The 26201-nt window shown below is 54.4% G+C and overlaps 1 protein-coding gene across 2 annotated transcripts in view; it reads left to right on the top strand.

Moving 5' to 3' along the window:
- MYH7B (myosin heavy chain 7B) overlaps positions 1 to 26201 on the top strand; it is a 52690-nt gene that overhangs the window by 18834 nt on the left and 7655 nt on the right. For both annotated transcript variants that reach the window (XM_054045581.1, XM_054045583.1), the window contains 20 exons: positions 3858 to 3996; positions 4806 to 4924; positions 5989 to 6138; positions 6484 to 6654; positions 7404 to 7583; positions 7681 to 7813; positions 9227 to 9303; positions 11209 to 11296; positions 12063 to 12180; positions 12869 to 12992; positions 13718 to 13854; positions 14914 to 15169; positions 16016 to 16258; positions 18067 to 18243; positions 18601 to 18746; positions 20046 to 20136; positions 21079 to 21468; positions 22094 to 22220; positions 23153 to 23271; positions 25133 to 25329. In XM_054045581.1, the coding sequence (XP_053901556.1) occupies positions 3858 to 3996; positions 4806 to 4924; positions 5989 to 6138; positions 6484 to 6654; positions 7404 to 7583; positions 7681 to 7813; positions 9227 to 9303; positions 11209 to 11296; positions 12063 to 12180; positions 12869 to 12992; positions 13718 to 13854; positions 14914 to 15169; positions 16016 to 16258; positions 18067 to 18243; positions 18601 to 18746; positions 20046 to 20136; positions 21079 to 21468; positions 22094 to 22220; positions 23153 to 23271; positions 25133 to 25329 (3182 nt within the window). The remainder of the gene's footprint in view (positions 1 to 3857; positions 3997 to 4805; positions 4925 to 5988; positions 6139 to 6483; positions 6655 to 7403; positions 7584 to 7680; positions 7814 to 9226; positions 9304 to 11208; positions 11297 to 12062; positions 12181 to 12868; positions 12993 to 13717; positions 13855 to 14913; positions 15170 to 16015; positions 16259 to 18066; positions 18244 to 18600; positions 18747 to 20045; positions 20137 to 21078; positions 21469 to 22093; positions 22221 to 23152; positions 23272 to 25132; positions 25330 to 26201) is intronic.

Genomic DNA, 26201 nt, shown 5'->3' with positions numbered 1-26201 from the left:
CAAAATGTACTAGTGCTTATATACAACTGCTAGAAGTCTAAATTCTAAGATGGGTGAACTAGAGTATTAAATATCAGGGGGTAGCCGTGTTAGTCTGTATCTACAAAAACAACAAGGAGTCTGGTGGCACCTTAAAGACTAACAGATTTATTTGGCCATGAGCTTTCGTGAGTAAAAACCTCACTTCGCATCCGAAGAAGTGAGGTTTTTACTCACGAAAGCTCATGCCCAAATAAATCTGTTAGTCTTTAAGGTGCCACCAGACTCCTTGTTGTTTTTGTAGAGTATTAAATGAGCATATTGATATAATAGGCCTCACAGAGATTTGGAGGAATGAGGATAATCAATCCATCATAGAATATCAGGGTTGGAAGGGACCTCAGGAGGTCATCTAGTCCACCCCCTGCTCAAAGCAGGACCAATACCCAGACAGATTTTTGCCCCAGATCCCTAAATGGCCCCCTCAAGGATTAAGCTTACAACCTTGGGTTTAGCAGGCTGATGCTCAAACCACTGAGCTATTACTGGGACACAGTAATACCAGGGTTTAAAATATATAGGAATGACAGAGCAGGTCATGCTGATGGGGGAGTGGCACTATATGTGAAAGAAAGCAGAGAATCAAATAAGGTAAAAATCTTAACTGAATCAAATTGTACCGTAGAATTTCTATGGATAGAAATTCCAGGTTTGAATAATAAGAGTATAGCATTAGGAATATACTGCCAGCCACATGACCACGATGGTGACAGTGATTGCTAAATGCTAGGGAGGTTAGAAAGCCTAGAAAAGCAGAAAGCGCAGTAATGGGTGATTTCAACTATCCTCATATTGACTGGGTAAGTGTCACCTCAGGGGGTCAGAGAGAAAATGCCTGCTTCTCGAATCAGCTAGTCCTGACCCCCACCAGGGGAGAGGCAATTGTTGCTTTCATCCTAACAGGAGCACAGGATCTGGTCTAAGAGGTCACTCTAGTTGACCCACTCCATAGCAGTGACCATAATGTAATTCAATGTAATATGCTTGTAGGGGGGATAATACCAAAACCCCCCACCATGGTAGCTTTTAACTTTAAATGCTTTAAGGGGAACTACATAAAAATTGGGACACTTGTTAGACAGAAATTAAAAGGAGCGGCAAGCGGCATGGGGACTATTTTAAAACACCATCATAGAAGCTCACACTAAATGTGTACCCCAAACCGGAAAAAGCACTGAAAGGACCAAAAGACTGTCACCATGACTAAACAGCAGAGTAACTGAGGCCATTAGAGGTGAAAGGTGAAAGGTGAACTTAGATCCTAGTAAGGAAAATAGGAAGGACCACAAACTCTGCCAGGTTAAGTGTAAAATTTTAATAAGGCAGGACGAGAAAGAATTCGAGAAGCAACTTGCTAAAGACACAAAAACTAACAGTAAGACATTTGTTAAGTGCATCAGAAACAGGACCTCTGCCAAACAGCCAGGGGGGCTGCTGAACGACCAAAGTGTTAAGGAGCATTCAAGGAAGACAAGGCCATTGTGGAGAAATAAATGAATTATTTGTATCAGTCTTCTCTGCAGAGGATGTGAGGGAGATTCCCACACCTGAGCCATTTTTTTTAGGTGACAAATCTGAGGAAATGTCTCAGATTGAAATGTCACTAAAGGACGTTTTGGAACTAAATGATAAATTAAACAGTAATAAGTTACCAGGACCAGATGGGATTCACCCAAGAATTATGACGGAACTCAAATGTGAAATTGCAGAACTACTAACTTTGGAATGTAACCTATGGCTTAAATCAGCCTCTGTACCAGATGACTGGAGGATAGTTAATGTGATGCCAATTTTTAAAAAAGGCTCCAGAGGTGATCCTGGCAATTACAGGCCACTAAGCCTAACTTCAGTACCAGGCAAATTGGTTGAAACTACAGTAAAGAACAGAATAATCAGACACATAGACGAACATGATTTGTTGGAGAAAAGTCAACACAGCTTTTGTGAAGGGAAATCATGCATCACCAATCTATTAGTATTATTTGAGAGTGTCAGCAAGCATGCGGACAAGGTGATCCAGTGGGTATAGCGTACTTGGATTTTCAGAAAGCCTTCGACAAGGTCCCACATTAAAGGCTGTTAAGCAAACTAGGCTGTCATGGGATACGAGGGAAGGTCCTCTCATGGATCAGTAACTGGTTAAAAGATAGGAAACAAATGATAAGAATAAATGGTCAGTTTTCCCAATGAAGAGTGGTAAAGAGCGGGGTCCTCAATGATCTGTACTGGGAGCAGTGCTGTTCGTCACGTTCATTAATGATCTGGAAAAGGGAGTGAACAGTGAAGTGGCAAAGTTGGCAGATGTTACAGAAGTATTCAAGATAGTTAAGTTTAAAGCTGACTGTGAAGAGTTCAGGGGGATCTCACAAAACTGGGTGACTGGGTGACAAAATGGCAGATGAAATTCAATGTTGATAAATGCAAAATAATACCCATTGGAAAAAATAACCCCAACTATACATATATAATGAGGAGTTCTAAATTAGCTGTTACTATTGAAGAGAAAGATCTTGGAGTCACCCTGGATAGTTCTCTGAAAACCAGCTCAATGCGCAGCAGTGGTCAAAAGAGCTAACAGAATGTTAGGGCATAGGCTTTCGTGGGCTAAAACCCACTTCATCGGATGCATGCAATGGAAAATACAGTAGGAAGAAATATATACACAGAGAACATGAAAAGATGGTGTTGCCATACCAACTCTAACGAGACTAATCAATTAAGGTGGGCTATTATCAGCAGGAGAAAAAAAAATTTTGTAGTGATAATCAGAATGGCCCATTTCAAACAGTTGACAAGAAGGTGTGAGTAACAGTAAGGGAAAAATTAGCATGGGGAAATAGTTTTTACATTGTGTAATGACCCATCCACTCCCAGTCTTTATTCAAGCCTAATGGTGTCCAGTCTGCATCTGCATCTGCCCTGTTCTGTATGCTCACCTGAAGCTTTGGTACTGGCCACTATTGGAGACAAGATACTGGGCTAGATGGACCACTGGTCTGATGCAGTTTGGCCACTCTGATGTTCTAAATTAAAGCGCTGTGACTCAGGTTTGCTAAGTAACGTAGATGAACAATGAGATCATTGGCAAAAGGCAATTTGTGCCATTGCGCCCTAGAAGTTCAAAGCAATGGCACGTGCATAGCGCACACTGTCCCAGTTCGGGAAAGTGTTTTATTTTCTTCTGAAAATTTTGACTTTTAATCAAAATAAATGAAAACCAAAAATGTTTTGGTTGGGGGGAGGGGGAGGTTTGCTGAAAATGCAACATTTTCATTTGAAAGCAGACATTTTTGTGTGTGAAAAAGTTCATTTAAAAATAATTTTGACAGAACTTTTTGGACCCACCCTACTCCAAGTGATCATGCTGCCAACACTCACAATGAGGTTATGAGTCTCGCAGTATTTAGTTTTTCTCTTAAAGCCCCAGCTCCTGGGGTCATGTGATTATGTGACAGTCTGAGCTTCTTTCTTTCTTTCTTTCTTTCTTTCTTTCTTTCTTTCTTTCTTTCCAAGAAGTGAGTTTCTAGCTCTCAAGGTTGCAGAGAAAAGATTGAAGATGTGTCCCAAGTAAAGGCTCCAAAACCAGATACCAAATGAAAATAGCCCCCAGTTTATGGTGTCTAAGCCAATCTCATGATTTCTCAGGGTCTGTCTCATGATTTTTGATCACTCGGGATAGGCCACGCTGCACAGGGGATGCGTTATGATGGGGCATGTGAACATGCGGATCCTGCAGCACCTGGATCACCTGTTCGCTGGTGGGGGTAGGTATGCTGGGACAATGGCTTGGCTTACCCTTGTTGCCTGTCACCCCTCAGCATGCCATGGACATCCTGGGCTTCAGCAATGAAGAGAAGTACGGCTGCTATAAAATAGTGGGCGCCATCATGCACTTCGGCAACATGAAGTTCAAGCAGAAGCAGCGGGAGGAGCAGGCGGAGGCCGAAAACACTGAAAGTGAGTTGCCACACAGCTGAGTAGGGCTGGGAAAAGCTTTGCTGAGCCCAGCAGGGTGCATGAACTCCTTCCTCTGCTGGACAGAAAATCACAGGGCTGGAGCATTGAAACAATCCCCGTCAAGTTTCCCATTCATTCACCTACCATCCCTTCCCTTTCCCACATTCCTCTCATGTGGTGATGCCTATTGACTAGGGGCCATGCCTCCCACAGTGCTCAGAACTCCCCGCAGTAGCCCTGCCCCTCTGAGCATCTGTTTGGTGCAGGACACTGTGTCTGCTTCTGTCAAATCAGCTGCACTGTGCAAAGGTTTATTGTTCTCCTTTATTGCATTGTCCTCTCTCTGCACAAGAGGGCAGAGAAAAGGCTGTGCAGGGAACCTTAGCTCAGGCAGTTCCCAATATTTGAGCACAGCACTCAGTGAATGCTACACAGTTCAGGATACATGCTGGTGCTGCTGCACTGGCAAAGAGAATGTTGATCTAACAGGAAATGATTCCCCTACGTCGTTAAGATGGACCAAATCTTCCTAGACAGAGATTCCCTGGGTTGGTAATACCTCAGAGAAGCACATGTGCAAAAATCTCCAGATGCCAAAAGCCCCCTACAACTCCACCTTACACACCACACCCTGGAGAACACAATACAGACACTGCCCACCGGGCAGATGGGCAGACTACAGAGCATTTTCGGGTTAGTGAAAGCCAGCAGAATTAGGACAGCATCATCTCAGCCATAGAAGCCTATATTTTTGTCTTGAGTCTGCCCATCGCCTGGCTGCTTCCTCATGGTTTGATGATGTATTGCAGGTGCTGACAAGGCCTGCTACCTCATGGGAATCAGCTCAGCTGACCTCATCAAAGGGCTGCTCCACCCGAGAGTGAAAGTAGGAAATGAATATATGACAAAAGGTCAGAACGTGGAACAGGTGAGTGTGCTGGGACTGTAGTCTCCTGCCTGCATTCTTACCTGGAATCCCTTGGCTTTGTGCCCTACAGGAGAGCAATGGATTTGGGTGGCATTCCCAGTGCAGGGCCCTTAGCTCTGGAGTTCACCCCTCTGGTGGCCCCACAAAGTCTGAGTTTGGGAGCCCCAAGGGCATGGTGTAAGCTGAGCCTGCTGTTGCTGCCTTTTAGCAGCTGTCTCGGTTATTCATTGCTAGTGTGACGTGGAAGCAGGGAGTGCGCTGGGTTGATGGCCGGATATTTTTGGCCATTGCATTTTACAGTGTTGGGCCAAGGCTGGAATTTCAATTCGAACCCCTTCAATTTGTGGAGGGTTTGGGTTCAAATCCCTGGACACTGTGGTTTGGCCTGGGCTGGATCCAAACACCAGAGGGGCCTAATTTCTGTGGTTCGTGCTTCAGCTGCAGCCCCAATCTCCTGAGAATGTTGGCTCAAGATGGTGGAAACCTCCCCAAGAAAGTAGCTCTTGTGAGATTCCCACTGTCGAGGGCGGGAAGATTGCAAGCACAGCTCATGAGGTTTTAGTACCCTCAGCTGCACACCCAAAACTTGGCCTGGATTGCACACCCACCTTGCACACCAGCCTGGGATTCACATTTTTGATCATTCCTATCTGAGTCGTGGGCCTATGTTCCATCTTCAGAAGTGACTTAGGCACTTGGGAGCCTGGGGGTCAGAAAGTCCAAGGGACACAGGCTCCTAAGTCACTGGAGAACTTTTGAAAAGTTTCTTGACCCCAGCACATCCTTGACAGGCTACCCCAGCCTGGAGCTGCAGGTACACTTAGTCAGGAGAGGAGGGCACAAGATAAGTGGCTGCATGAACACAAACACACGGACTAATTCAGGGCTGAAAATGTGAACAGCCCTTGGTGGGAGCAGCAATTCTCTTGGCTCTGGCTGGCTATTCCCCTTCCTGCTCTGAGAGTAATGGGTCTTCACTGCCTCAGGCTGGGTGTAGTAGACAGAACGAAACCAATAGGGAGCAAGTCCTGATGTGACGAGCCCTTTCCGGATTGCATTGGCAGGTGGTGTATGCAGTCGGGGCCTTGGCCAAAGCCACCTATGATCGCATGTTCAAGTGGTTGGTGACTCGTATCAACAAAACCCTGGACACCAGGCTGGCCAGGCAGTTCTTCATCGGAGTACTGGACATCGCAGGCTTTGAGATCTTTGAGGTGGGTTGCAGGGGTGGTGTGTATTAAACAGACTCAGTGCCATAGGCACACACGCAGCTTTCCCATGGCTTCTGGCAGTTCTGCCATGAAGATAGGGGTGTCTATGGAGAACGGAGCTCATGCGTCAATTCATTAACCCAGAATACACCCACCACAGCCCCTGGGAATTGCTCTGCTGTTGCTGAGACCCAGAGTGCCGATTCAGTCCCAGCTGAGTTCCTTTCCACCTGTTCTGGAATGGGATCCCAGCTGGGCCTGTCCTCATGGGCTGGGTGGAATCAGTGACGGACTGGGACCAGTGGATGCTCCCCTTTGCTGACACAGAGGTTTGGTTTGTGCCTGCAGTATAACAGCTTTGAGCAACTGTGCATCAACTTTACCAATGAGAAACTGCAACAGTTTTTCAACCACCACATGTTTGTCCTGGAGCAAGAAGAATACAAGAAAGAAGGCATCGAATGGGTCTTCATCGACTTTGGCCTGGACCTGCAGGCCTGCATTGACCTGATTGAGAAGGTAAAGCACGAGGCGTGGAGATGGGGGGTCAGTGACTCTGCCAGCCTGCTTGGGTGGCTGTGTGAGACCGGAGCGGGCTGAGCATACGGTTTGGCTGCACAGGGCTCTGATAATCCCTGTTTGTAACCAAGCATCCAGCTGAGCAATACCGTTTGGTGGATCCTTTTATTACAGGGGTAGGATAGATGGCTGCCACCAGACTGAGCTGTAGGGTAAATGTTCTAAATGGCTTGCTGAGCCCTCAGCGAGTTCTGGATTTCACCCTGGCCCTGACTGCTCGAGAGGGAAATGAAAAACAAGTCCGGGGGAGCGGGACGGCCTATGGGAGCATGGAAAAATCCAGCTTGTGCCTTGGAAAATCCCCCCTGACTTTTACCGATTAGGGGAACCCCAGAAGTAATGCGGGGGTGGGGGGGTGGGGGTGGGGGAGCTTTCCACAAATAGAGTTTATCCTGCCAGTAGGGAGGGAATGATGGGGAAATGCCATCACAAGGTGGTGACAGTTTGCCCCGTGGCACATTCTCCCAGCACCTCTCTGCAGAGGCCTGAATGACGACTCTCCCTCCCTGGCAAGGGCCTCAGCACGTCCCCAGCCAGTAGCACAGAGCAAGTCCCCCGTGCAATTTAGGTGCTAGGATGGCTGCATTTTTGTCAGGGATTGGTTGGGGGCTGGGATAGGGCGGGAGCCTGTCCTGTCCTTTCCCCACTGTGCCGAACTCTGAGCGGTTCACGGGTATCCTTTCCTGCAGCCGATGGGAATCCTCTCAATCCTGGAGGAGGAGTGCATGTTCCCGAAAGCCTCCGACATGTCCTTCAAGGCCAAGCTGTACGACAACCACATCGGGAAGTCGCCTAACTTCCAGAAGCCACGGCCAGACAAGAAGCGCAAATACGAGGCGCACTTTGAGCTGGTGCACTACGCAGGAGTGGTACGTCCCCCGCCAAGCCCTTCTCTTTCCCTGGCCTCTTGGGCTCTCCATGCTGGGCTGCTGACCTGACCTGCTTCTCTTTGTCCTGTGGTGACAGGTGCCCTACAACATTGTTGGCTGGCTGGATAAGAATAAAGACCCCCTGAATGAGACAGTGGTGGGCGTCTTCCAGAAATCGCAGAACAAGCTCTTGGGCAGCTTATATGAGAATTACGTGAGCTCCTCCTCAGGTGAGCCGTGGTCCTGCCCCACTTCTCCCCTCACACACACCGTGACCTCACCAGGGAACACCTCACGAGCTGCCCAGAACTGCTCTCTGCCAGCACCAGCAGGCCTGCAGCGTGCAGCGGCTCTGACAGAAGGCCATCACCAGGGGTGGATTATGGTTTTGTGGGGCCCTGGGCCAGAGCAAGTGGGTGCCCCTCCCCACCCCTTCTGCCTGCAGTCTCCCCACTTCCCCGCCCCCCCATGTTCCTGCCAGGGAAATAGGATCAGGGCACAGGGGCACCCATTTTTCTGGGCCCCCCAATTGGCTGGAGCCTCTAAGCATGGGCCTTGTTAGCCCAGTGGCTAATCTGCCACTGGCCATCCTCTGCTTACCAAGAGACCTGGGGTGTCGTGCTGCACTGATTCCTGAAAGACCTGGATTCAACTCCCATGCACAGTCTCTCGCTCCCTGGGCAATGGGGGTGCTGCAGCTTAGTGCTGGGGAGCCCAGCGGGGGATGGTGTCATGGGAGTGAAGGGGAATCCCAACAGGAAAGCTGGGCAAAACCAGAGGGGAGCAGAGGTTTACCCTGTTCTGCAGGTGTAGTCCAGGGTAAGTGTTGCCATTTCCCCCGTTACAGAGACCTGGCGCCCGGTGCTGGCGGGGTTGCTAAGATCTGCAAGGCAGGGAATTCTGTCCATGCCAGGACTCACGAGCCACCTTCCACTCCCCAGTGAGGAGAGAGACGGGGGACTCACACACAGCTCCGCCCCTCTGTTAACGTGCTCACAGATCCCACACACACTTCCACTCTCCTTGCTCACATGCTCATAGGCCTTCTGCCACCGCGTCTGGGCCCAACACAAACCCCCTCCGCCTCCCATTTCACACACCCATTCTTCCTGCCTCACACACCCACCTCCCGCCTCACACACCCATTCTTCTTCCTTGCACACCCCTTCCTCCCACACACCAAGTCCTTCCTCCTCGCACACCCATTCTTCCCCCTTGTACGCTCCTTCCTCCCACCTTACACACCCACCTCCCACCTCACACACCCACTTCCCTCCTCACACACCCATTCTTCCCCCTTGTACGCTCCTTCCTCCCACCTTACACACCCACCTCCCACCTCACACACCCACTTCCCTCCTCACACACCCATTCTTCCCCCTTGTACGCTCCTTCCTCCCACCTTACACACCCACCTCCCACCTCACACACCCACTTCCCTCCTCACACACCCATTCTTCCCCCTTTGCACACTCCATCCTCCTGCCTCACCCCCCCTCCCCCACTCCCAAGCCCAGAGCTGGCCTGTGGCTCATCTAACAGCACCAACATGGGACCCAGAGCCTTTCAAGTGCAACAGACACAACAGACCACAAAGCAATACTTCATTGGCGTCATTAATTTACCCTGTTTCCCTCCAACAGATGAGCCACCGAAGGCAGGGGTCAAGGAGAAGCGTAAGAAGGCGGCTTCCTTCCAAACGGTGTCCCAGGTGCATAAGGTAAGAGCGAGACCCACACCCAGGACTGGAGGGTGAAGACTCCCCTCCGAGAATCCATCCCAGCCCCTCATACAGCCTGGGGGCATCTCCCTCACAAGCCCCTGATGCCGTAAGAGACACAAAGACCCTACAGGGTTGGTGTTTCTTGCTGCGTGGGCGTGACAGGTCCTCAACCCTGGAGCAGGTGCTAGCTCTGTGCCGGGTCGGGAACAGTCTCAGCCCCCGGCTGCTAGCTCCTCTCCGCGCTGCACTCGCTCAGCTAAGGACCTGTGGTCCCAGACAGAGAGAAAATACCCCCCTTTGAGGTGGGGCTTGTGCCGCTGCTGAGCCCGCGATGGCTGTGCTGCCCGGCGCCCGGCAGCGTCTCCGCCTTTGGGAGAGCGGCAGTTAAGACTTGCAGTGATGTTTAGATAATGTATTACATGAACATCACTTTAAGTCTGTGCTACCTCTCTCCTCACTCTGGACTGCGGGAAGGACAGCCCTTGGCAGAAGACAATGAAGGTGGATCTTACGGGGCTCTGAACAGGGGCGGATTATGGAGCCGCCCTGCAGCTCTCCTGCCTTGGGAGATGGCTAGAGCAGATTGCTAGCTCAGTGCAGCACAGGGCTCTGAACCCTGTTCACAGCACTCACTCCGGGGGTGTCTCTGTCCAGGCAGGGACTGAGGCAGCCAGGGGGATAGCTGAGAACCAGACCAGACTGGGGTTCATAAGCCGAAAGCTAGATCCTGCTGGAAGAGTCTCGCCCTGCAATGACAGGGGAGCAGCAGCTGTGCCAGTCTCCATTGGCTCCAGGGTCAGATGAGGGGGCTTTCAGAGCGGAGGGCCCCCGGTTCAACCCACTGGCCTCTTTCCTTGTGCACAGGGAAGGCCTCTCTGCCTTAGAGTCATGCTGCTGTGAGTGGGTCAGTCTAGCTGCTGCAGGGTGTCTGCTACCGAGAGCCCGGGGCTGCCTGTCGAGCCCTTGGCCTAGGAGAGGGGGTAGCTTGACATGGCACAAGGAAGGGCAGGGCTTCAGGGTGGCTTGGGCCGTTGCTCAAAGGGAAAGGAAGTCCCAGAAACAAACATCATGCATCACCCATGCTCTGAGTGAGACAGGGGTGGGGGGAATGCCTCCCCCCAGGCTGTGCCCTGTCCTTGCACTTTTCACAAGGAGCGTGGCTGGTGCGGGGGACGCCGGTGTGGCTGGCTCTTGTCTCCAGACTCCCAGGGTCAACTCCATCCCCAAGCTACAAATGAAAACGTGCTCGGGAGCTCCTACCGTGCATGGCAAACCCCTGTGGAGAATGGCACCACCCAGAGGCTGCTCAGGAGAGCCTCAAAGAAGTGCAGTGCCGCGGCTGCAGGCCCCCAGTGCCCAGAGACCTCTCTATGGAAGCTGGGCTTAGGGTGTTGTTCCCACAGCCTTGGGAAGGTACAAAGACCTCTGAGAAGACATACCCAAGAAATGAGCTAGGCAAGGGCGAAGGGGCATCGGCAGAAGAGGGCTTGGGGAGCCCAGGGCTGGGCTAGCAGGGCACTGCTGGTGGCATTGAGGGGCATGAGTGGGAGCTTGCCAAGCCTCTGCGCACACTGGGTCTGGCTCAGCTCCTCACTGTCACCAACCCTAAATTCACTCCTAAGAACAAAAGCATCTGGTTCCTTGCCCCGCTCCACAGCGCTGGTGCTTGTGACACCCAGCACCACTGCCGGCCCCAGCCCCTGTCTGAGAGGGGGGCAGGCTCTGCTCTGGGCTCAGACTGGTGCTGGCATCTAGCCAGGGGCTCGGCCCAAGCAGTGGGACAGCAGGGTGGGGACTTTTATACTGGGTACTGATGAGGGGGCAGGGGGACGCGAGGCGAGTGGCGACACCCGGCAGGGCAGAGGCAGCGTGTCCCGCCTCACCCTCGTATCTGCCCTACAGGAGAACCTCAACAAGCTGATGACCAACCTGCGTGCCACCCAGCCTCACTTCGTCCGCTGCATCATCCCCAATGAGACCAAGACCCCAGGTATGCAGCTGCAGGGCTGGGGCGGGGCTGGGCTGGGCTGGCCTGGGAACAGCACTCGGATTAATGGCAACCCATCATTATCTCCTCTGGGCTGTGTGTGTAGGGATCCCCCCTGTTCCCACCAGAGCTCTGAGGATCCCATCCCCCACCTCTAGTCACTGATTCCCAGCTAAGGAGGCCTGACAGATGTCTCTCCTGGGCCTATGAATTCCAGTTCCTGTCAGAAAGGGTGAGGGGACGCACTCCCCTCCAGCTGCACCATGTGCCCTAGGGCTGCCCAGAGGGGCCATAGGAGAGCTCCCTGTCTGCATGGGCCCCTTGGATGCAAAAGTGACAAGGACCTTTACAGGGGTCTAAACCCAGAAGCAAGCGGGTTGCTCCTCAGGAGCTGTGGGTAAAACACCTGCGCTTTGTGGATGCTGCTTCGACCCCTCCCAGTGTCTCCTGGCAGGAGCAGCAGAGATGGAAGGAAAATCCTTCCCAAGCTACATGCGGGCCTGTGTTCTGCCATTGCATGGGAGACACACATAGCACGGGCCACCCTCAGAGAGCAGAGGGGGCCCAGGCCACAGCACTGGGTTTCAGTCCAGGCCAGTGAGTGGGGTAAACCTGTTATTAAAACAGGGGCCATGTGCAAAATCCAGGTCCAGCTGGAGGCTCCGCTTTCAGCTCGCCAGCCCCGCTGGCCATGGGGTTTGGTTCAGGTCCCAGCCCGGCCAACGTGGGCCCTGCTGACACAACCCCGGCTGCTTTCTCTCCTCTGCAGGAGCCATGGACGCCTTCCTGGTGCTGCACCAGCTGCGCTGCAACGGCGTGCTGGAGGGCATTCGCATCTGCCGCAAAGGCTTCCCCAACAGGCTCCTCTACGCTGATTTCAAGCAGCGGTAATGCCTCCCCTCTCTCTCCCCTGGCTGCTGGGAACTAGCTCAGGCAAGGGGCAGATTGCCCCAGGCTCCGCTCTGCTCCCCAGCACGTGGGGGTTCATCTGAACCCTGCACGTACATCGCTTGCCCTCTGCCACTGGCCCTGCTGCTCATGGTGCCTTCATCCTGCTTCCCAGGGCAAAGCCGTCCAAAATTCCTTGATGCACCTGGGTTAACGTGGATACAGCAGGGTCTTGTGCAGCTCTCCCCCAAATGATGGTGTTTGGAGTGAGAGGCCGGAGCCCAAGGCAGAGGCTGAATGTCAGTCAGGGGCTAATGAGGCTCGCCTCATCAGATGCACAGAGCCCAGTCAATTCCTTCCCTGCTTCTGTGAGCCGAGCTCGGAGCTGGGTGGAAGTGTTGGCCCAGGCACAATCGGCCACCTGCTGGCCTGGCTCTGATCCTGGCAGTTCAGCCCCATGGTGCTTGTATCATGCAGATCCCAGCACAGAGGAGGCAGCTCTGAGCTGGCCAGGCATGCTGGGTACTGGTGCACAAGCCAGGACACGACCTGTGCCATGGTGCTGCCGGTGTCCAGCGTGGCCATAGCACGTGTCGCACAGACGTGTTCCTGGCTGGGTCCCTCCGTGCGTGGAGTAAGGGGGAGCTACCCGCTCGGTGCTATGGCCCCTCTGCCGTGTCTCTGCAGCTATCGGATCCTGAATCCTGCTGCCATTCCTGATGACAAGTTTGTGGACAGCAGAAAGGCCACGGAGAAGCTGCTGAATTCCCTGGAGCTGGACCACTCCCAGTACAAGTTTGGTCACACCAAGGTGAGAGGGGAGGGCAGCTGGGCTCGGGCAGGCAGGGAGGGAGGTGGGGCTGGGTGGTCTGCCCTGAGGATGGGACTCCTCCTTGCAGAGCTGCAGGGAGGGGAGGGGTGAGAGCTCCCAGTGCTCTCCTCCAGCTCCAGCTCACTCTGCTCTCCCCAGGGCTCATCGCCTCCAGAGCTCTTGCTCCAAACCGCCCCCAAACTAGGCCCTCCTGCTGCAGGCCCCTGCCCTGCCTGCCTGCTCTTCCACTGGGGGTGGCTCAGTGTGGCAGTTGGAGATGGGTAGCTAGGGAAGGGCAGAGAGGCAGGTGGGGAGGAGGGTCCAGCAAAGACTCCCTTTCCCCAGGCTCCCATCACCCCAGTCGCTGGCTCAGAGCTCCCTTAGGCCCTGCCCTAGCAATCGGGGCACACGTCACCGAGCGGGCTGTGGTGCACTAACGCTGTGAGTCCACACCAGGCAGCGCTAATGACACACACTCAGGCGCTGAAGAAATGGCGTCTAGGGGTCTGCCCTCCGAATTGCTGCAGCACCTGAGCATGTACCGCAGCCACAGAGAAATATGGCACCCTCTGCAGGGCAAAGAGAATGCAGTGTCTGCTTCAGGTATCTCTCCTGAGCAGCCAACAGCTGCCCTGAGCCCCTGAATCACACGCACCTGATGGCTGCTCAGAGAGTTCGGGTGCCCGTTAGTTCCATAAGCTCCGCTCTTATTCCCCTGCTTGCAGGTGTTTTTCAAAGCTGGTCTGCTGGGCCATTTGGAGGAGATGCGAGACGAGCGTCTGGCCAAGATCCTGACGATGCTGCAGGCCAGAATCCGTGGGCGGCTGATGCGCATTGAGTATCAGAAGATCATCAGCCGGAGGTAGAGCAGCTAGAGGGGCGGCCCGCCCTGCTAGCACCGCTCACCCTTTGCCATCCAATCAGAGCAGGCAGGGATGAACCTCCCACCATGCCCGGTTGGTCAGACAAGCCCAGGGGTGGAGCTGGATGGAATTCCAATGAAACCTTTGCCAATCAATCAAAATGGAACCGTTTTGTGGCGATGGTTTGATGTTGCTGAAGTTCCAGCAGAGCCCTGCCTGGTTTTGGTGCAGCTCGCCCGCCCAGCTCCTGGGCAGATGGGGAGCCGAGAGCCTAGAAGTCCTGGCTCCCAAGCTCATGGCTCTGGGGCAGCTCCGCCCAGCAGCCTGCCTGCAGCTCCGTTCCCTTTTAAGGAGAATTTCATTCCAAATCAGAACGAAACCAAGTTCTGAAATATCACATTCTTCCATGGGACGGAATGCCCTTTTCCCCCAGCCCTGCTCCACCCAGGGGATCGCTTCTCCCATTGCTGTACAGGCAGCAGTGCCATCCATGGGCGGTATTACTCCTGGCGAGGGAATGGAGACTGTATAAGGCAGATCAGTTTCCTCCTTGGGCCGCTCAGGCTGAGCGGTGGAGGATTCTCCAGGCGGCAGGCAAGGACAGCATCCCAGCAACTCAGGAGAAGTGCATTCGTGTCAGCTGTATTGCCAAAGGAGTGTTTTTCCCTGGCTTGCAAAGCGGGGCTGAGAGGGGCTGGCAGCAGGAGACAAAAAGCCATGTCCCCATATTTGGGAAGTCTCCTACAGTCAGTGTTGAGGGCTCGCGAGGGATGCACTGGGATAGAAACCCCTGGGAGGGTCAACGCATTCCAGGCCATGGACCAGACCTGAGGCCATTGTTGACCCTTCTGTTGCTGTACATAAGCATCATGGAATTGCTGCCGCCAGGGCCAGATTCCCCAAGGAGCTCAACCCCTGACATGCACCCGACATGCTGAGCTGTTGTGAAAACCTATCCCAGCACGTGCCAGCTAAGGAGAAGGGGTTTGTGGGGTGGGAGCCAGCAGGGAGTCCCTGAGCGTCATAGTTTGACTAAGCCTGCCCTTCTCATGCCTCAGGGAAGCGCTCTACACCATCCAGTGGAACATCCGTGCTTTCAATGCTGTCAAGAACTGGTCCTGGATGAAGCTTTTCTTCAAGATCAAGCCTCTGCTGCGGTCGGCGCAGACTGAGAAGGAGATGGCCACCTTGAAGGAGGAGTTCCAGAAGCTGAAGGAAGCTCTGGAGAAGTCAGAGGTTAAGAGGAAGGAGCTAGAAGAGAAACAAATTACCATGATCCAGGAGAAGAATGACCTGTCTCTCCACCTTCAAGCTGTAAGCCCTGTGTACAGCTCCTTGGAGGGGGAGATGTGGGTGTGGGTGTGGGTGGTGAGAGTGGGGGTAGGCATGGGCATACCCCACTGGAAAGGCCAAATGTAATACCACAAGCCAGAACTGTCCCTTAGATGGGAACCACTAGCCTTCTGGCCCCTTGCACCCCAGAGGGCTCAGAAAAGAACCTGACACTGTGGACAGGATGGTTCAAAGGAGCAAGGCTCAGGAATGGAGAATTTCTAGGTCACTGCTCAGTCTGGTCTAGGCAGCGATGGTCCAGTGTCATCTGCTGGCCATTCAGCGGCTGGCATGAAATGAGATGGAAGGCCTTAGTCCAGTGCTGAGCAAATGCCCGTCTCACAAAAAGTCCCTTCATAAGGGGAACCCTTGTGTCAGGGCAGAGACTGAGGAATGAATGGGCCGCTCTGCGAAGGTGACCCCACCAGAACAGGCTGCAGCACATGGGTGGGAAGCATGAGTGTCTGCTGGCCAAGCTATGCCTGCTCCCTGGAGTGCAGTCTCCAGGCACTGTCAGTCCAGCACCTCCCACCACCTGAAACACCTGAAGCAGAAGGACCAGCATCAGCTTCAGCAGCTCTCCTGTTCCCCTTTGGCCCTAAGGGATGGGAAGAGAAAGGGTGGGAACGTGCCAGAAGGAAACAAAAGCTTCCTTCCATCTGCCTGAATGGCTTGTGCTTGCTCTCTACATTAAGTGAAGAGCATCAGCAGCTAGTGTCCAGGAGAATGAGGGTGTAGTGGTCTCTGCCAGGGGCTAGGACCCCTGCCTGGCTGGTAATATTTCCTGGGGGAAATGGATGAGCATGTGTTTCCTTGTGCCTCTTCCAGGAACAAGACAACCTAGCTGATGCAGAAGAGCGCTGTGACCTGCTGATCAAAACCAAGATCCAGCTGGAGGCCAAGGTGAAAGAGCTGATGGAGCGTCTGGAGGACGAGGAGGAGATGAACGCGGACCTGACCTCCAAGAAACGCAAGCTGGAGGATGAATGTGCTGAGCTGAAGAAGGACATTGATGACTTAGAGCTCACGCTGGCCAAGGTGGAGAAGGAGAAGCATGCCACAGAGAACAAGGTAACCAGCACTGCATGTGAGAGGGGTCACTGTGCAACTGCTGCTGCCAGTTACTGGGGGCTCCACAGAGCTCTGTGGCCACACTCCCGATGGCTTCCCTGAGTGTCGTGACTGTAGGAGCCCTGGGATCTGCTCAGGGAGAGGAGGTTGCTGTTAGGGTGTGAGAGGAAGGGCTGAGTCTCTGATAGGGCTGGGCAAAATGCAGCCGGGCTCTGTAGAAGGTAGTATCTGAAAGAGCAAAAACCTCTCTGGCTCCAGAGCATTGCACAGTCTGTGCAGCAATAAGCGAAGCTGGGGGTAATGCCACGATTTTCCACTTGCAAAAACTGCCTTCAGTTTTGCCTGGTGTAGCTGGTGAAAGCCTTGGAATAAGAAACAAGCCCATGACAGACCCGCAAGAGCAATGGGGCTAAAGGCAGTAATGGTGACAGTGACGGTGAGGCTGCTGACGGTGATGGAGGTGATGAAGGCAGTGGTGGGGATGGCAGTGCTTGTGATGTTAGTGGAGATGGTGGTGGTGCCTAGGGCAGCCCTCACTGGAAATGCCAAGGTCAGGGCAGGTTGCAAAAGGGAGCGCAGATAATACCAAAGACTGGTGGGTAACACTGAAATACATTCACTGGTCACAAACTGTGCTTCTGATTCCCCACACTGGTTATCAAGAAACTCAAAAAAAAAAAAAAAAAAAGGAAATCACACAGCCCCCTGATTGCATTCCAGTTCTCTGGCTCCCCATTGGCACCTAGGTCCAGTACAGTGAGAAGTTATTTAAAAACTATACAAAATGTTCTTCTGATCCCCAAAGGGCCAGTCACATTGCCAGGTCAATATTAGTTTGGCTCTTACCCAAAATATCATGTTGCCAGCCAGTCCTTCAGTATCTAAAACTAAGGGTTTATTATAAGGAAAAAAGAAAGAACAAGAAGAGATTTATTAAATGTAAAGCACTCAGATACATACAGAGACTTCAGAATCCATATATCAGGTTCTTAGCAGTATTGGTGAGTTTGCTGGCTTGAAAGTCCCCCTGGAATATATCCACAGCTTGGATAGGTCATTCAGGCCTTTGCTCAGAGCTTCAGTTTGTAGAAAATTTACTCCAGTGGGAAGCAGGCCTGAAGACAAAATGGAGATGTTGCAGTTGCCCTTTATATTCTTTTGCCATGAGGATTGTATTTTCTGTGGCCCATACACAAGCTTCACAGCACATAGAAAAGCCTTAGAGTTCTTTGTCCATAGGCATGCCCTTACATGGCTTGCTGACTCATCAGATGTGTTCCCTGGCTTTTTCATTTGGTTTCTTGTACGGCTGATGTCCCTTGATGGGCCATCAAGCTGGCTTAGTGCTGATGCCAATCTGTCTGGGGGTGTCACCCAGAAACACAACACAAGATTGGAAATACAGATATATCCTACCTATCTATAACTCACAATACAAAGGTGCTACAAACATAAAAACAAGATGATCATATTTGGCAAATTGTAACATTTTTGTAGATACCTTACGTGGCATATCTAGCACGATTCATTGCAATTTTACAACATTGGTATCCATAATATCATTGTGTCTCCCATATTCCATACAGCATCACACAAGGTAGTGGAAGTCATGGTGGTGGTGGTGAGGATGGTGGTGATGAGGGCAGTGATGGCGATGATGGTGAGGAAGGTGGTGGTGGGGATGGTGAAGATGGCAGCGATGGTGATGGAGATGAAGGCAGTGGTGGTGATGTAGTGGTTAAGCTCTCCTCTGCCCCCACCCCCTGACTCCTGCGGAGTTAAGCTCTCTTCTTCCTCTGCCGGCCTAGGTTAAAAACCTGATTGAAGAAATGGCGGCTCTGGATGAGATCATCGCCAAGCTGACCAAGGAGAAGAAAGCGCTGCAGGAGGCGCATCAGCAGGCCCTAGATGACCTGCAGGCTGAAGAGGACAAAGTCAACACGCTGACCAAGGCCAAAGTCAAACTGGAACAGCAAGTGGATGACGTGAGTAAAACATGAATGAAAGACCAGTGACAGCAATCCCATTGTATGAATGGATTGTGTGCCCCCAGGGGAACTGCCCCAACCCATGCATGGGCCGTGTGCCCCCAGGGGAACCGCCCCGACGCAGGGATGGGCCATGTGCCTCCAGGGGAACCGCCCCGTTGCAGGGATGGGCTGTGTGCCCCCAGCGGAACTGCCCCGATGCAAAGGAGATATGTTAGATGCCATGCTAGGTTTCTGCCAGCAATGGAGACGGGACCTCTCATCAGAGGCAGGAGGAAGTGGAGAAGCAGGAGATGTCAGGGGCACTGGAGGGAGTATTTCCCTTCTGAATTTACATTTCTTCCTTCTCTCCAGCTGGAAAGTTCCCTGGAGCAGGAGAAGAAGATCCGAATGGACCTGGAGCGAGCGAAGCGCAAGCTGGAAGGGGATCTGAAGCTGACCCAGGAGTCTGTGATGGATCTGGAGAACGACAAGCAGCAACTGGAGGAGAAACTCAAAAAGTGAGTGTTGACAGTGCCCGGGGAAATACCCCGCAGCCAACCCCAGCAGGCGCCGCTCCTGCCACCTGCGTCCTCCTGCACTGAGCAGGCCTGTGGGTGCAGTGGGCTGGAGTTCTCACTTCTTGGGGCTGTTTCCAGACTAGAAACTGCTGTTCTCCTTTGTAGCATCTAGTGATCCCAGCCATGCTCAGAACCCACTGCGCTGGGCACGACCCAGAGACTCAGGGAGAGGGTCTAACCAGCCCAGCGCAGGAGGGGTTCTCATCCCCATGTTGCCGTGGGGCCTGAGGCTCAGAGGATGCAGTAATTTACCCAGGGGAGCCTGTGGCAGAGGCAGGAACAGAGGCAGATCTCCTGACTCGTGGTCCAGAACTCTACCCGCCCGATCAAACTGCCTTCTAGCGCTCCAGGCTTTGGGAAGAAAAGCACCCAAAGCTTTAAGAGACGCTGCTGTGCTGAGCTGTCACCTGCAGCCCCCAGAGGCTGCAAATGTAACTGACAAGTTGGCAGGGTTGATATCACCTACCGCAACCCAATTCATGGATGGGCTGTGTGCCCCCAGGGGAACCACCCCGACCTAGGGATGGGCCGTGTGCCCCCAGGGGAACCACCCCGACCCAGGGATGGGCCGTGTGCCCCCGGGGGAACCGCCCCGACCCAGGGATGGGCCGTGTGCCCCCGGGGGAACCGCCCCGACCTAGGGATGGGCCGTGTGCCCCCGGGGGAACCGCCCCGACCTAGGGATGGGCCGTGTGCCCCCGGGGGAACCGCCCCGAGGCAGGGATGGGCCGTGTGCCCCCGGGGGAACCGCCCCGAGGCAGGGATGGGCCGTGTGCCCCCGGGGGAACCGTCCCGAGGCAGGGATGGGCCGTGTGCCCCCGGGGGAACCGTCCCGAGGCAGGGATGGGCCGTGTGCCCCCGGGGGAACCGCCCCGAGGCAGGGATGGGCCGTGTGCCCCCGGGGGAACCGCCCCGAGGCAGGGATGGGCCGTGTGCCCCCGGGGGAACCGCCCCGAGGCAGGGATGGGCCGTGTGCCCCCGGGGGAACCGCCCTGATCCAGGGATGGGCCGTGTGTCCCCCAGGGAAGCCGATGTAGAGGGGTTGGCTTAGGTGCTCTGCTAGAGTTCTCTGAACAGTATAGGTTGCAAGTACAGGTTCATTCCTCCCTTGGTACAGGACAAAGCACGAGTCACTAGCTTGCAGGGAAGTCTCCTGCACTGGCCCCTGGGGGATAGGCTAGGAGGGGCCTGGCAGCTGTTCTCTGCCTAAGCGCAGGCCTATGTCCTGGTTCTGTGCAGGAAAGAGTTTGAGACAAGCCAGCTGAATTCAAGGATTGAAGATGAGCAAGTGCTTGGGGCCCAGCTACAGAAGAAGATCAAAGAGCTGCAGGTAAAGGAGTGTTGTGCAGCGAACAGCCAGGGGCTGGGGAGGAGAGTGCCCCAGGGCGGACAGAGAAGCTTGTCCCTGAGCGGGCAGAGCACTGCCTGCCTCCCTGGGCCTGCTGCCTCCTCTGGGGAGCTGTGTGGAGAGGGCTCTGCTTTCCACCATCCCTTCCTGCCGGGACGTCCGAGCTAGTGTGTCTCCCCCACCCCTCTCTCCAGCCCTGGGGACTCGATCCCAGTTCAGCTGGGCACGTTTCAGATCTAATGGAGCCAGCTGGCTTCCCCAGAAGCCCAGGAGCACCTTACGTGCCGACCCTGTGTGGGGCCTTGAGAGAGGTGTTCTTGTTAGCAGCGCTCTGAGCACTGACCTCACTGAGCCCCGCAGGGATGCCTGGGGAAAGCCAAGCCAGCGCAGTGGGGCTGGTGCGCTCCGGACCAATGCCAGGCAGGATCTGTAGGGGAGGCAGGTTAAATGGGGTTGGGTTTGCGGGTTTTTTAATTAAAAACTCAAAGACAAGCTCCTGGCCTTTCAGCCGGGAGAGAGCTAGCCCTTTGCCTGCACACCAGAACCTCAAATCCAACCCCCCAAACCCTGATGTCACAGTTTGGGCCCGTCTCACAAAGGACCAAACCAGAACCCCAGGGCTGGATCGCCCTAGCTATGGGGGTGGGGCTGGGCTTGGAATCCGGATTCACAGCTGGACCCAGATTGGGTGGCTCAGACCCAGCTCTCCAAAGGCTTTAGGGGTGATCGTGTTAGCAGAGTCAGCATTGGGACTGCCGCTGGGACATTAGCCCAGCCCGGGAGCCTGGGGCACTGGCTGCCTGTCCCAGTGGGGTGGCTTGGTGCTGCAGTGAGGCTCTCGCTTCAGCTGGGATGGCAAGGATGCTGGTGCTGCCAGCATTTTGCCTGGCCCCATAGCACCTGCCACGCTTTGTCCCCCGCCAGGCCCGCATTGAGGAGCTGGAGGAGGAGCTGGAGGCCGAGCGAGCGGCGAGGGCCAAGGTGGAGAAGCAGCGCGCGGAAGTGGCGCGGGAGCTGGAGGAGCTGAGCGAGCGGCTGGAGGAGGCGGGCGGCGTGACGGCTGTCCAGCTGGAGATGAACAAGAAACGGGAGGCAGAATTCTTGAAGCTGCGCAGGGACCTGGAGGAGGCGACGCTGCAGCATGAGTCGACGGCTGCGGTCCTGCGCAAGAAGCACGCCGACACTGTGGCTGAGCTGGGCGAGCAGATCGACAACCTGCAGAGGGTCAAGCAAAAGCTGGAGAAGGAGAAGAGTGAGATGAAGATGGAGGTGGACGACCTGTCGTCCAACATTGAGTATCTCACCAAGAACAAGGTGAGGGGCTGGGGAGCTGTGAGCAGGGCTGCTCCCCACTGGGTGGAACCAGACCTGCTTAGGGGTGGGGGATTAGGGTGCCTGAGAGCGGCTGGAGGCCGAGGCAGGCTCTAAGTTCTAACACGGCAAGTGCAGGTGGTTTGCGCAAGAGTCTGGGGCTCTGAGCTCAGCTCTGATGTTCGCTTGGCCAAGTCACTAACCTTCCTGCCTCCAGCTGCAAGTGAGGATAACGACGCGTACCTGCTCTGTGCTGGGCGGGAGGGGGGGCTCTGAAGCTGCTAAGATCAGAGCAAAGGCTGGAACCGTTGGCGTTGAAAGCCCTAGATGCTGCATGTGTGCAGAACAACAGCTGAGTTGTCTGAAGGCAGCTGCAGGTCCTGTTCCTCTACCGAGGGGGACATGCGAGGGTCCCCTACTGGCAGGGCTCTGTGTCAGAGGCTAATGGGAATCCTGTTTTGCATCACTCAGCTGGGTCAGAGAAGGGGGGATGACCCAGTCTCAAACCATAGCCTAGGAGACAGGACAGTTCCCGGGGAGGTGTGTTCAGCAGCTGAGCCTGTTTGGAAGAACAAAGTTGTCTAGCTCAGGGCTGCCGATCTGACGCTGCCCTGACTGCTCGCTGCAGGCAAATGCAGAGAAGCTGTGCCGAACGTATGAGGACCAGCTGAGCGAGGCCAAGTCCAAAGTGGATGAGCTGCAGCGCCAGCTGGCCGAAGTGAGCACCCAGCGCGGCCGGCTGCAGACTGAGAACGGTAGGTTCGGAACGCCTTCGCCCAGCTCCGGGACTGGCTGAGAGGGGCCCCGAGGCTGGGCTTGCTAAACCGGGGGTCTGGGATCAGCCACTTGCAGTTTGTCCTGCCTCTCGGAGAGGTCAATGTGCTCTTCTGGCAAAGCGGTGCCCTGAGGAGCTGAGCAGCTGCTGAACGTACCCGCCAGCCCCACTCAGGGCGGGCAGCGTGGCCAGCCGAGACAGAACAGGAGAGGAGTAGTGTCAGCATCAGTGTGGCTATGGAATGTGCCATGACCTCAAGTGTTAACAGCAGGAAGCTACCTGCTGGCAGAGTTCCGCCCCAGCAGTGCAGCTGCTGCCTTTGGGTCCAAGGATGCCAGGCTGGAGCCCCGGCAAGGCTGGGTTCTGCTCAGATTCTCCTGGGATCTGTGCTGAAAGGGCTGAGTGCATCAGGGAGCTGGGACATTAAGCTGAGGTCCCTGCTGCCCAGGTGAGAGATAAAGAGCCCCTGGCACAAGGGATAATAGGCCCATTGCCCAGGCCAACACCCCCCCTACCAGCAAGCCAGGTTCTGCTACCCTAGACCATGTGGGGACCATCCAGGGCCCAGACTAGCTGCCAGCTCCTCTCAGCCTGTCTGAGATCCAACTCATTGCTTGGGGGATGGGAAATGCTAGATAAAGTCCATTTTGACTGACTCTGAGCTAGTGATGGGCCATAACTGCAAGGCCGGGTCCAGACTCCTCCAGCTCTGCGGGAGCTCAGAGATGGGCTCAGGCCTATTGCTGTGAGTGAGTGCATCACCTTGGGCTCCCTGGAACCGTAGGCAGTTGGGGGTCAGTTCTGCGCCACATTGGTCAGGGGCCCCAGGGAGCTAAAGGACACGAGCACACGGCCTTGCATGGGTTCCATTTGCCCAGCTCCATTGCGGTTGTTTGGCTTTGTCTGCACTAGGGGAGCTAAGCCGGCTGCTGGAGGAAAAAGAGTCATTTATAAACCAGCTGAGCCGTGGCAAGACTTCGTTTACCCAGACTATTGAGGAACTCAAGAGGCAGCTGGAAGAAGAGACCAAGGTAAGGCTGTGTGATGGAGACAACTGGCTTTCTGGGGCCTCTCTCCTGTGGGAGGGAGGTTTGCTGGCCAGCCAGGAAGGGAGCTGGGCAGCCCAGCAATGCGGATTTGCACCTGAATCCCTAGAACGGGATGGAAAATCACAGAATCATAGCAGATTAAGGTTGGAAGAGACCGCAGGAGGTCATCTAGTCCAACCCCCTGCTCAAAGCAGGATCAACCCCAACTAAATCATCCCAGCCAGGGCTTTGTCAAGCCAAGCCTTAAAAGCCTCTAAGGATGGAGAGTCCACCATCTCCCGAGGTAACCCATTCCAGTGCTTCACCACCCTCCTAGTGAAATAGTTTTTTCCTAATATACAACCTAGACCATCCCCACTGCAACTTGAGACCATTGCTCCTTGTTCTGTCATCTGCCATCACTGAGAACAGCCGAGCTCCATCCTCTTTGGAACCCCCCTTCAGGTAGTTGAAGGCTGCTATCAAATCCCCCCTCACTCTTCTCTTCTGCAGACTAAATAAGCCCAGTTCCCTCAGCCTCTCCTCGTAAGTCATGTGCCCCAGCCCCTAATCATTTTAATTGCCCTCTGCTGACTCTCTCCAATTTGTCCACATCCTTTCTGTAGTGGCGGGAGGGCCCAAACTGGACGCAATACTCCAAATGTGGTATCACCAGTGCCGAATAGAGGGGAATAATCACTTCCCTCGATCTGCTGGCAATGCTCCTACTAATGCAGCCCAATATGCTGTTAGCCTTCTTGGCAACAAGGGCGCACTGTTTACTCATATCCAGCTTCTCGTCCACTGTAATCCCCAGGTCCTTTTCTGCAGAACTGCCACTTAGCCAGTCGGTCCCCAGCCTGTAGCAGTGAATGGGATTCTTCTGTCCTAAGTGCAGGACTCTGCACTTGTCCTTGTTGAACCTCATCAGATTTCTTTTGGCCCAATCCTCTAATTTGTCTAGGTCCCTCTGGACCCTATCCCTATCCTCCACATATCTACCTCTCCCCCCAGCTTAGTGTCATCCATGAACTTGCTGAGGGTGCAATCCATCCCATCATCCAGATCATTAATGAACATGTTGAACAAAACCGGCCCCAGGACTGACCTCTGGGGCACTCCACTTGACACCGGCTGCCAACTAGACATTGAGCTGTTGATCACTAACGGTTGAGCCCAACGATCTAGCCAGCTTTCTATCCACCAAACTGCCAGTCATTGGCCAGACCGACACTGGGCCTGGCCATGCTCAGGGGCACCCAGCTCAGCCAAGCCCGGCAAGGGGCTGAAGCCACTGCTCTGAGCAGGAAAAACATGTCTTGGAGGGTAGCTGTGCGGGGGGGCCTTGGCCAGCACAGACCCTGGGAATGGGACCCTGCGCCTGGTGCTGGGGTTGGATCCAACCCTGGTAAGTCGTGAGCAGTCGCTCAGCCCAGGCAGTGGCTTTCTGGGGCCCTGTGTGAAGGGAGCTGGTGGGTGTTGGTCTGTCACCCAGCAGGCTGCTCTCTGCACACCCCCACATGCACCCCTGCCACTGCACAACTTGGGGTCAGTCTCAGCAGAGTGGCCAGGGAGGCTGAACCCCCTTCTGCTAGGCTGCCCCTGCAGGGCCGGTTTGTGGCACACAGGAGGGGAGACCGGCACTGCTGCTGCTGGTGTGGGACGTGCCCTACACAGAAAGCACCAGTTCCCAGGCCAGCAATCCAGCATCCTTCACTGGAGCTAGACTCCCCGCGCTAAAGGAGGCACTGTCCTAGCCGGTCCCGGCCTTGGGTAGCACTGGTTAAGCGTGAAGACTGACTCCCACCCCAGGCCTGGGCGGAGCCCGCTGCCCATCTCGGCTCTCCTGCCTTCCTCTTTGCAGTCCAAAAATGCCTTGGCTCATGCTCTGCAAGCCTCGCGCCATGATTGCGACCTGCTGCGGGAGCAGTACGAGGAGGAGGTGGAAGCCAAGGGGGAGCTCCAGAGGACCCTGTCGAAGGCCAATGCTGAGGTGGCCCAGTGGAGAACCAAGTATGAGACAGATGCCATTCAGAGGACAGAGGAGCTGGAGGAAGCCAAGTAAGTTCCAGCAAGGTTCATGCACTGGGTGCTGGCTGCTCCATCCTCCTGCTGGGGCCGCTTGGGAGCAGATCTTCTGGGTGGCTGCAGGTCTCTGCAAAGGGATAGGGCACCTCCTGAGCTGACACTCCCATGTATATCTGCAGAGACATCTCTGCGTTCACACAGAGACACAGCCTGGCTCAGCGAACGCCCGCATGCTGGACCCGGCCAAGGGATACGTTGCCTGTTGGCACTGAGTGGGAGAGCAGGGTTCTCTGCCTCAAGCTGCCAACCACCAGTGCTGCCCAGGGACTGCCCTGAACGTCCAGCATGTTGCTCAGTGGGGGCTTGCATGGGGATCTGTGCATCAGCCAACATGTCTATGGGTGCACACACAGCCATGTGCCAAATGGGTTTGCATGGGGGCCGGCAGCTGTCCAAGGGGTGGAGTGGCATTTATGGAAGAACATAAGAACGGCCATATGGGGTCAGACCAAAGGTCCATCTAGCGCAGTATCCTGTCTTCTGACAATGCCAAGTGCCCCAGAGGGAATGAACAGAACAGGTAATCATCAAGTGAGCCACCCCCTGCTGCCCATTCCCAGCTTTGGCAAACAGAGGGTAGGGACACCATCCCTGCCCATCCTGCTAATAGCCATTGATGGACCTATCCATGAATTTATCTGGTTCTTTTTTGAATCCTGTTATAGTTTTGGCCTTCACAACATCCTCTGGCAAGGAGTTCCACAGGTTGACTGTGCGTTATGTGAAGAAATACTTCCTTTTTGTTTGTTTTAAAACTCCTGTCTATTAATTTCATTGCGTGATCCCTAGTTCTTGTATGTAAGTGGGGGAATTGTCCCGCTAGTGTGGGGAACTTTCCTGGCTTA

This window comes from Malaclemys terrapin, chromosome 12 (assembly GCF_027887155.1).
Source record: "Malaclemys terrapin pileata isolate rMalTer1 chromosome 12, rMalTer1.hap1, whole genome shotgun sequence".
Taxonomy (NCBI): domain Eukaryota; kingdom Metazoa; phylum Chordata; order Testudines; family Emydidae; genus Malaclemys; species Malaclemys terrapin.
The sequence above is the reverse complement of the archived record's forward strand: the minus strand, read 5'-3'. Positions and strand labels throughout refer to the sequence as shown.